This window comes from Anabas testudineus, chromosome 18, assembly GCF_900324465.2.
Source record: "Anabas testudineus chromosome 18, fAnaTes1.2, whole genome shotgun sequence".
Classification (NCBI taxonomy): domain Eukaryota; kingdom Metazoa; phylum Chordata; class Actinopteri; order Anabantiformes; family Anabantidae; genus Anabas; species Anabas testudineus.
The window spans coordinates 21,520,225-21,531,113 of record NC_046627.1 but is presented as its reverse complement, the minus strand read 5'-3'; the positions used below and the strand labels follow the sequence as shown (position 1 = coordinate 21,531,113).

Below are 10,889 nucleotides of genomic sequence, written 5' to 3'. Positions count from 1 at the left end.
CCATCCTCAGTTTCAGTTTTCTCTTCTATTTTTTCTTCTTCCTTTATGTCTTCGTCTTCAGTTTCAGTTTTTTCTTCTATTTTTTCTTCTTCCTTCACGTCTCCATCCTCAGTTTCAGTTTTCTCTTCTATTTTTTCTTCTTCCTTTATGTCTTCGTCTTCAGTTTCAGTTTTTTCTTCTATTTTTTCTTCTTCCTTCACGTCTCCATCCTCAGTTTCAGTTTTCTCTTCTATTTTTTCTTCTTCCTTTATGTCTTCGTCTTCAGTTTCAGTTTTTTCTTCTATTTTTTCTTCTTCCTTTATGTCTTCATCTTCAGTTTCAGTTTTCTCTTCTATTTTTTCTTCTTCCTTTATGTCTCCGTCTTCAGTTTGAGTTATTTCTTCAGTTTTTTCTTCTTCCTTTATGTCTTCGTCTTCAGTTTGAGTTATTTCTTCTATTTCTTTTGCATCTTTTTCATCTGTTTCTCTTGAATCATCATCCTTTGCTACATCTGCTCCTTTCTGTTGTCCACCTTGCAAAACTACAACGGTTGGTGTAAAAAAAGCTTCAGCCAAGGACTCTGCTGCAGGACCTGTTAATCTGAACCACACATTCCTGGAGACACTGTTCACAGCTGTTTTGCTGACGTCTCCTTGTGGCATGTTTCCTTCATCTGTTTCTCTTTTCACTGCTTTCAGCTTCTTGTTGCTGTAGCAGCTTCCTTTGTTTTGCATCACTATCTTATCTATGGTATTGAGAAGCTCTGCCACTTGGAACTGGCTGCTCCTGCGATCACCCTGTTTGTCATTTTTCCAGTAGTTATTGTAAACAAAGTGGCATCGACCACTGCACTTCTTCACCAGAGTACTGAGAGATTCATTCTGCTTCACAAACTCCTCAATCTTCAGTCCTTTAGGGAGTTCTTCACCATGAGTGAAAACCACTGCAGAATATTTAAAAGCTTCATCGGAGAAATATTGACATATTTTTGTGATCATGACATGTCCCTGCTCCATGAATTTGTCTACTTCAAACACAATGAGAAAGACGTGAGGCCCAGGAGCGCACTCTGTGATAAACCTCATCATCTCATGCTTCATTTCTTCCTCTGGTTTTTCTGTGTCGAAGAAATCGGGACTGTCAATCACAGAAATTCTTCTTCCATGAACAGATTTGGACTCTGCTTGATATTCACTTGTTCTGCCAGTGGTGGACTGATTTATCTTGAACACATCTTCTCCAAATATGATGTTAGCAAGGCTACTTTTCCCAGCTCTAGTTGTTCCCAGTAGGACAATCCTGTATGACTTTAGCACTAGAACAGAACAATTATACGTATTGTTAATATGTAGTTATATGTTTATTATACTTTTACTTTACAACTTGGTGTCTGAAGATGTTTGTCAGTTAAGAACAAACTGAAATATATTTAGAGGATATTTACAGTGAACTGTACTGCTGAACTTGAAGCTGGTCATTTAACTGGTAAAGGCTCAGAGAAGAAAATGATTCTCTCATTTTAAAGTGTGTGTATACAGGCCTAAAGGGAAAGAGGATGGATTACAGTGAAAACTAATGATGAGTGGAGAAAAAGGCTATTCTCAATTTGAAGACACTCTCCTACTCTCTCAATATGTTAGCTTCACAAATTAAAGGAAAACCCCTGAGTATTGGACTCTCACTGTACATTGAGAGCATTCAGAGCCTCTGTTGTGCTGTGGGTGGCATGGCATGGGTCCACTTGTCCCCTCAGAAGAGAAGTGTCCCGGCAAAGCTCTACTAAAATCCACTGGATCCTCTCACTGTAGCCACAAAGCACTCAGGGTTTTTCCTTCAACCTGCAACATCTCTACATGTTTTTCTCCAATGTACCTTTGATGTTTTTCTTGGCCCCATCTGTTCCAGCCATGACAATCCTTGTTGGGGACACTAAGAAAGCAAAAAGGAACTAATCTGTAAATATCTGTAAAACAAGTCACTGTAAAGAACGAGCCAAGTCTTCCAATAGATCATCAGGTTCATATTCAGGCCATAGTCCAGGTCTGAAATATCAAATGATGAGCAAAGATCACTCATTCCTGTCATTATTATTTGTTTTTAACAGTGAACACTTTTTACCTGACACTGTTTGGGTGGTATTTGTTTCAGTTACTTGTGGATCTCCATCTTCTGCTCCTCGTACATGTGGTACTTCTGCACCTCCACATACTCCCACGGTTTCTTGCACAACTACGACATCTGGTCCAGAAAATGCTTCTGCCAGTGATTCTGCTGCAGGGCCTGTTAATTTGACCCATGTTTCCTTATTGATCTCTTCCTGTGACATGCTTCCTGATGCCTGTTTGTCCTTCTGAATTTGTTTCTCTGCTGCCCTCACTAGAAGAGACAAAGAGCAAAGCATAATCAATACCATGCATTTTGAATGTTGTGTGGTGTTAACAGATAGAAAATGATCAATCAAACACTGCATTCATTTAATATCCAGTGAGAAATATTAACAAATAATAATAACTGGAAGAAGTATCTACCACGCATATTGTTAAAGTGGAAAGATAAAATAATGTCAAATGTACGATGTGTGCCTCCTCTGCTCAGATTCCTTTATTCTAGTTTCCCTTTCACTTGCTGTTTGACGTGTGTGTGTGGAGGGGATGGGGTTTAATCATTCCTTCCCTCAGTGTTAAACTGAATCTAATATGAGACTGCCCCCAGGTGTCCCAACATTATATTGTACAAGTCATCTTCTCCAATTATCGTGTTAGGTGAAATGGCATTTGTTCAAATGACATTAAATAAATGGTTTCATGTTTCAGTTTCTGTATTGTTCATTTTTCAGAGATAAAATAAAAATAAAATTTTTTCTTCATTCTTATTATTTATTAAACAGTGTGAAGACTGATAATCAACACAGTGATTCATCCTCAGTTATTTGTACATCCTCTTCTTCAGCTTCACGTCTCAATGGTATTTTCATTGTTTCTCTTATCATGTTCCCCACAACTATCGTTGCTCTCTTTCTTTGACAGGTTCCTGATGATGCTAAATGAACACTTCCTGTTTCTGTGTTTCTTTTTTCACGTCTTGTGCTACAACTGTAGAGGCCACGTACTTTATAATTACTGTACATGTTTTGTGCAGATGATCAAACTAAATACTGTTAAATATTAAAATGTAGGATTCTAGGTGCCAGATATCCTGTTCTATGTCACCATAGTTTGAGGTTTGATTTTGCAGTTATGAGTAGAACATCCCTGCAATGGCAATGTGAGGATACAATTTTAATTTGTCCAAACTGTCATCCCAGATTTTATTTACTTCTAATTATGAGAATATTAAGTGTGCTTTATTTTCAGCCCTGAAACAACACAAATGCTTGTTGATATGTCTATTTTCAATAGAGAAAGTGAAAGAGTGAAGCCTTGCTCACACTAGAGAGGGGGGATTGTTTGTATGCAAGAGAGAGTAAGAAAAAGCGAAACTTAACTTTTTTTACTTATTTATATTAAGTTATCTTAGAAGTTTAATGACAATAATGCTGATAATGATGCATCACAAACACCAAACACATGATTGATTCAGGAGTACAGGGGGCTGTTTGGTCAGGTGCTAAATGTTATAATTGTCAGTACTGAACTGATTAATGTAGTTAGTCTACAACATGTTTGAAATGTAACGCTTTATATAACAAGAAGAAGAAATCCAGACTTACCAGCCATATTGTTAATGTGTAGAGATGAAGGTGTTGAATCCTGTCGAAATGTCTTCACTGGTCCAACTGTTTAATTGTACTTTCACTTTTCACTTTTTGTCTAAAGTGTGTGTGTTTGTGTGTGTGTGTGTGTGTGTGTGTGTGTGTGAATGACACACAGGGTTGTTCCTTACACGTGGAGAGAGTTATACATTGAGAAAGCAAAATATTTATGTAACTCAATAAATGACTCAGGAAGTATGATAATGTTACTGCATTACACTGGAATCAAGCAAATAAAACAGAAAAGTAGTCTGTTTGTTGGCTGACTGATACAGTTAGGTCGACAAGTTCGGAGTTCTTGGCTCTCGTCCACAGTAATGTTGGAGGGATGTTCATTAGTCATCAGAGTTGGTCACTGCTTTGGTCCTAACTGAAATATTTCAACTATCATGAAATTCTGAACAGGCATTTTTTTACTACTTAGGTACCGGTAATTAGCAATAACTTCACTTGATATCTAAACTATATAAAAAATCCCCACTCGCTCCTTCCTTGGAGCGGTCTTATTGCTTCAAGCTCGGGTCCTCTACCAGGGGCCTGGGAGCTTGAGGGTCCTGCGCAGTATCTTAGCTGTTCCTACAACTGCACTCTTCTGGACAGAGATCTCAGATGTTGTTCCTGGGATCTGCTGGACTCACTCTCCCAGCTTGGGAGTTACAGCCTCCAGTGTTCCTATCACCAACGGTACCACTTGTGCCTTCACCATCCACATCTTTTCAAGCTCTTCTTTCAGCCCTTGGTACTTAGCTCGATCATTCTCAACCACCTTTGGAGGTGTGTCCAATTTTGACTATGGGACTTCCAGCCTGTACTCGGCACAGATGTTCTTGTACACTAGGCCGGCCACTTGGTTATGGTGTTCCATGTGTGCCCTGCCTGCTAGCATCTTGCATCCTGCTGTAATGTGCTAGATTGTTTCAGGGGCATCTTTGCACAGCCTGGACCTGGGGTCCTGCCTGGTATGGTAGATCCCGGGCTTCTATTGATCTTGTACTCAGAACCTGCTCCTGTGCTGCTAGGATCAGTGCCTCTGTGCTGTCTTTCAGTCCAGCTTTATCCAGCCACTGGTAGGATTTGTCGAGATCAGCCACTTCTTCTATCTGACGGTGGTACATACAGTGCAGGGGCTTGTCCTTAAATGAGGGTTCCTCCTCTTCCTTCTCTTGCTCCTCTGGAGCCTGCTGCCTGAGGTATTCGCTAAGCACGCCATCAGTTGGGACCTTACTGATGTATTCATTGAGCTTAGTTGTTTCATCCTGGATAGTGGCTTTGACGCTCACTAATCCTTGACCTCCTTCCTTCCGCTTAGCATACAGTCTCAGGGTGCTGGATTTGGGGTGAAACCCTCCGTGCATTGTAAAGACCTTCCTTGTCTTGACGTCAGTGGCTTCCATCTCCTCCTTTGGCCACCTTATTATGTCAGTGGGATACCTGATGACCGGGAGGATGTAGGTGTTGATCACCCAGACTTTGTTCTTCCCATTCAGCTGACTTTCCTTACCCTTCGGAGGTACTTAGTGGTTGCTGTTTTCCTTGCAGCCTTTTCACAGTTACCATCTGCCTGTGGGATTCTAAGGTATTTGTAGCTAACCTCGACATCTGCTATATTGCCTTCTAGTAGTTCTATCCCCTCAGTTCTGACTATCTTTGCTCTCCTTGCTACCATCCGACCACACTTATCCAGCCCCAATGACATCCCGATGTCTTGACTGTATATCCTGGTGGCATGTAACAGCAAGAACTTCTCAGAAATTAATCATCACAAACAACAAAAAAGCAGATGATAATGATAATAAAGATTAATGTTTAATTCTGGGCTGACCTTAAATTTCAAAGCCAAAATCAAGAATAAAAAAAAATTTAAAAAATACTTCAAATGTAATAAAACAATAAACTCAATCCAATTGATAAAAAATGTAAATGTCTCTCAGTGCTCAAGTATATTTATTTAGAATGCAATCTCAACTTATTTAGTATAATATCTAAAAATTACAGTAATTATATTATTACCACTGCAGTTACCAGTTATAACAATTAAATCATTATCAAAAATAACAACAACAAATGTCTGAATAGGTGCATTAGAAGTTTAAAATCATGTGTTGCAAGTCCAATCTTTGAAGTCATCTAAAGTGAAAAGGAAACAGTCTCCCCTAGTAATCTTTAAGAAGGATTACACAAATAATACTTGACTTAACCTAAGTCGACAGAGGTCGGCGCAGTGTATAGTTGGTGATAATAAACCAACTAAAGTTTGAACCTCTGATGAAAAGGTACAACGCGTTACACCTGGATACTGTAAATATAATGAGATCAGTGATGAAAAGATTCGATTTAGATGAGGAAATGTCCTCTTCACCTTCTTCTAGACATCTCACCTCTCACTACATGTTGTGACTGTGTTTTGACTTTGTCTGTGACAGTTTATCATAAACTTCATTTGTTTTATCTAAGATGGATTGGGCTTCCCTCTTGACAGCCTCCAGTGTCTTCTTTGCTGCTTCCCTTGTGTATCTGCTCCCTCAGCCTCATCGTATCCTATTAACGCTCCTTTCACTGCTCCTGCTGCAGCACATCCAGCTGTAACTGTGGCTATTACTGTTCCAGCTGCTGCTGCTCCTCCTATTGCTACTAATGCTGCTCCTCCTGCCAATGTTGCTGTTTTGGCTATAGCTTGTCGTAACTGTACTGACTTAGCAGAAGACTTTAAAACTGTACAAACTGCTTCAAAAACCTCCTCTGCACAATTTGATACATATGTCTGTAACACTATTTAACTGTAATATAAAGAAAGTAATTATTAATTGTTTCAATACAGAAACTATTTCTTTTAGAAAAAGTAACAATATGAAGGTTACTCTTACTTTAACTTGTTAAAAAATTAGCAAAGATCTTGTGTGAATGATTTCACAATGGCTGTATTTCGAAGACATTAAAAAAAGCCCTGACAGTGCCTTCAGTGGAATGATGATCCACTAGGGGGCAGAATACGTGTATCAGCTCATATACAACAGGATTTTTAAAAAGTAACTTGCGTAGTACACATGATACAAATTGTTTTATACGGTAAAGAGAAGCAGTGAGTGAGAGAAAGAGAATTCAAAATTCAGCGAAGAGCTTAGTGAAGAGATGAATAGACACATAATGGTGCCTCTATTCACCCTTCAGCTGAAACAGTAAAGCCACTGAACCTGTTCTGCTGTGGTTGCTGCAAAATGTTAAATCACAACATCACAAAATGTGACTGGACGTTATAGACTTTTAGTTGAGGAGCCCGGATATCCTAAGTCCTAAATTATGTTTATTCCAGCCACTTTAATTTTATTGCTGATAATTATCACTTCATAAATATTGAAAAGATATATAACTAACACTCCTGCTTCTCAACTCACTCTCAGAATTTCCTACAAAACTCCAAGAACTGGTGCAAAAAAGGTTTTCATCAAAGATGCTAATGCAGGGCCTGTTCATTTGAGACACAACTATGAGGAGGGAGCCTAAGACTTGAAAAGATGTCTAATTTTCCACAGGACACAGTTTTCAAACTCTGCTGCCACTCAAATACGTTTTTCCACTCAGTATAACCGCATTGACTTACTCAGTCTGATATTATGTGCATACCAAGGATAAAAAAAACCTCACTGAACACACCAGCTCTCTCACCAGAAACCAGCGTGTCTGTGTGTCCTGGATAAATAAAATTTAATAAAAATTTGCACTTTGGGGTTTTCTCTGTGTTCTCCAGTGTGTTTGATTTCAGTGGACTAAACAGACCTAGCTTTTGTTTTTCATACATTTAGGTTCAATAAACATTGATAAATATCTATTCACATTTGAAGTCAATACTGCCAATGCATATATCTGGGAATATACAATCACAAGTTCTAAGCTTTTATAATTATGAGTTTTGGTGTTTTGCTGCATTCCTTAGATCAACAAGACATTTCATTTCAGCTTTTTATTGTGAAACAAGAAAAGGGCAGATTCATCATAAATGAGCTAAACATCTCTGAAAAGCTCCAAATCCCTTTGTTTCTGTTCTTTGTCACTCAAGTGCAGATATTTAAAATTGCAAAGATGTTGTAACTTTTATTTAGTCTTGCTAAGTTTTGTCTCTTGTTTTGTTCTTGCTTTATGTCTTTATGCCTATAATTCTGTAAGTGATCACTACTACAACAGAATAAATGAGAAGAAGTGACTTACCACTCATGTTTTGGAAAAAAACAAACCAACGCAGAGATTTCAAATTGCTCGGAGCACAAAGATGTCGTGACTCTTCTTCAGTCTTGCTAAAGTTTGTCTCTTGCTTTGTTTATGTATCAGTTTGTCTCGGTTCTCTGTGGAAAGCTAATGGAATAAGTAAATCACACAATGGATGTCCTTGTTATTGAAGCTTGATGTTACATTGTTACAAAATCTGGACTCCTGTAAACAGGTTTTGTTCCTGTCTACTTACTTTTGGTTTTAGTTCTTTTCAGGTACACCTTAATCCAATCCTACAGTGTCAACAAACACTGTAATGTCCATCATTACAAATTTAATAGCAAGTTAAACTACAAATAATCAAAGATCTGCATCTGAAAATATAGGCAAGCACTTTTCAGAAGCATTACATTTGGTTGTTCAATGTATATGTTATGTCCATATGAAATAAAAAGATTCTGATTCTGAAATTAATTATCACAAACAACAAAATAGCAGATAATAGTAATAAAGATTAATGTTTAATTCTGAGCTGAGCTTAAATTTAAAAACCAAAATCAAGAATACAAATTATGAAAGAGGACATGAAATAAAAAAGAAATGCTTCAAATGTAATAAAACAATAAACTAAATTCAATTGATAAAAATGTAACTGTCTCTCAGTGCTCAAGTATATTTATTTACAATGCAATCTCAACTTATTTAGTATAATATCTAAATATTACAGTAATTACATGATTACCACTGCAGTTACCAGTTATAACAATTAAATCATTATCAACAATAACAACAACAAAAAGATCTGAATAGATGCATTAGCAGTTTAAAATCATGTGTCATATGTCTTATCTATGAAATTATCTAAGGTTTCAGTCAAAGTGAAGAGGAAAAACACTGACCCTAGTATTCTTTAAGAAAGATGTTACAAATAATAGAGTTGTTCTGGGACCAGTGAGGTGACAACAGGAGGTGGAGCAGTGTGAAGTGATAATAAACCAACTAAAGTTTGAACCTCTGATGAAAAGGAACGCGTTTGAAAGGAACACCTCAATACTGTAAATATAATGAGATCAGTGATGAAAAGATTAGATTTAGATGAGGAAATGTCCTCTTCACCTTCTTCTAGACATCCACCTCTCACTTCATGTTTTGACTGTGTTTTGACTTTGTCTGTGACAGTTTATCATAAACTTCATTTGTTTTATCTAAGATGGATTGGGCTTCCCTCTTGACAGCATCCACTGTCTTCTTTGCTGCTTCCCTTGGTGTATCTGCTCCCTCAGCCTCATCGTATCCTATTAACCCTCCTTTCACTGCTCCTGCTGCAGCACATCCAGCTGTAACTGTGGCTATTACTGTTCCAGCTGTCACTGCTGTTCCTCCTGCTGCTGTTCCTCCTATTGCTCCTAATGCTGCTCCTCCTGCTACCGATGCTGTTTTGGCTATAGCCTGTCGTAACTGTACTGATCTAGAAGAAGACTTTAAAACTGTACAAACTACTCCAACCGCGACTACTAAACCAAAAAAAGCTCCCATCAAAGTACCTGTAGTAACACCTGCCACTACGATCATAAGCTCCTCAAAGACGTTGTTCTTAGCCCACTGTGTGATCTCTTCCTCTGACATGTTTCCTGCTGACTGTCTAATATTTTCTTCCTCTTGTTGTATTTTTGCCTGCACCACTTGTAGCAGCTCATTGGTATAGCAGCCTCCATTGTTTTCCATCACCATCTTGTCAATTGTTTTTAAGAGGTCCTCCACCTGGAACTGGTTGCTCCTGTATGTATCCACTTGGTTCCAGTATTTATTATCAAAGATGTGGCACCGGCCGCCACACTTCATCACCAGATCACTCATGAGCTTGTTCTGGCTGACGAAATCCTTGATTGTCTGTCCTTCAGGGAGCTGATTGCCGTGAGTGAAGAGAACTGTTGCATATTTGAAAACCTCTTCAGAGAAGTATTCACTTATTTTAGTGATGACAGCTTTCTCATGCACAGTAAATTTCTCCACTTTAAGCACAATGAGAAAAGCATGAGGCCCAGGAGCGCACTCTGTGATACACCTCACTATCTCAGCCTTCATCTCCTCCTCAGGTCTGTCAGTGTCAAATAAACCAGGAGTGTCAATCAGAGTGATGTTTCTTCCATTGACTGATTTGGTTTCTGCTTGACATTCTCTAGTTTCAGAGTTTTGAGTATGGTCAATAGTGAACACTTCTTCTCCAAATAGTGTGTTGGCCAAGCTGCTTTTCCCAGCTCCAGTTTTTCCCAAGATGACAATTCTCCTTGTAGTTGACACTAAAAGATAATAATGTTTAGAAGTAATTACATTTACCTAATTGTCATTTTCATATATTATTTTCAAAAATATGCAACAAAAATCCTCAAAAGTCAAAAATCTGATTTCTCTGATGACCAGAAAAAATAAGTTTTTAAATTATATGCTGCAGCTGTCATATACTACATACTACAACACTAAAGTATTTACTGAAAGTAGGCGTACGCTTCAGTTTTAAAATGTAAAGACATTATTGTAGCAACTATTAAACGAAGCAGGTATTTTAATTTATGTCTTATAGATTCAAATACAGTGTAATAACAGTAATAAATAAATAAACCTACTGTCGATTTGTGTTGTAGTGAAAAGTGAAGCAGTCTTCGTGGAGTGACATTAACTGAAGAGACCAGACCGCCAGTTTGTAGACGAATATATTTCCTGTAGAGTTTCTCAATGTGACTTCCTGACTTCTTACATGAACACGTGTTCATGCTGGTGCATTTCTCTCATCCACCCTGTTCTTTTTTTCTTTTTTTTCTTTGCAGCTTCCCAAATCTGTTGAAACATGATTGTTTCAGAAAGACAGCCATCTTCAGACTCACAAACACTTCTGGCTCTCTCTGAGTCCATTTTGTTGTGTTGTGTTATGTTATTAGGATTAATGAAGACCAACAAA

At 38.0% G+C, this 10,889-nt stretch overlaps 2 protein-coding genes across 2 annotated transcripts; both read right to left on the bottom strand.

Annotated features, from left to right (window-relative positions):
• Positions 1-389: 389 nt before the first annotated feature.
• LOC113157779 (GTPase IMAP family member 6-like) lies at positions 390-4,273 on the bottom strand (the record flags this gene model as incomplete). The annotated part of the gene is made up of 4 exons (XM_026353404.1): positions 3,689-4,273; positions 2,098-2,355; positions 1,852-1,908; positions 390-1,294 (listed from the first exon to the last, which is right to left on the bottom strand). Coding segments are annotated over exons 1-4 (1,227 nt in total), but the record flags the coding sequence as incomplete, so codon positions are not given.
• A 3,589-nt stretch (positions 4,274-7,862) lies between these two features.
• On the bottom strand, positions 7,863-10,651 carry si:dkeyp-67a8.4 (GTPase IMAP family member 7). Its single transcript, XM_026352379.1, has 2 exons — positions 10,558-10,651; positions 7,863-10,233 (listed from the first exon to the last, which is right to left on the bottom strand). Coding segments are annotated over exons 1-2 (1,164 nt in total). The 5' UTR covers positions 10,559-10,651; the 3' UTR covers positions 7,863-9,070.
• Between the last annotated feature and the right edge of the window lie 238 nt (positions 10,652-10,889).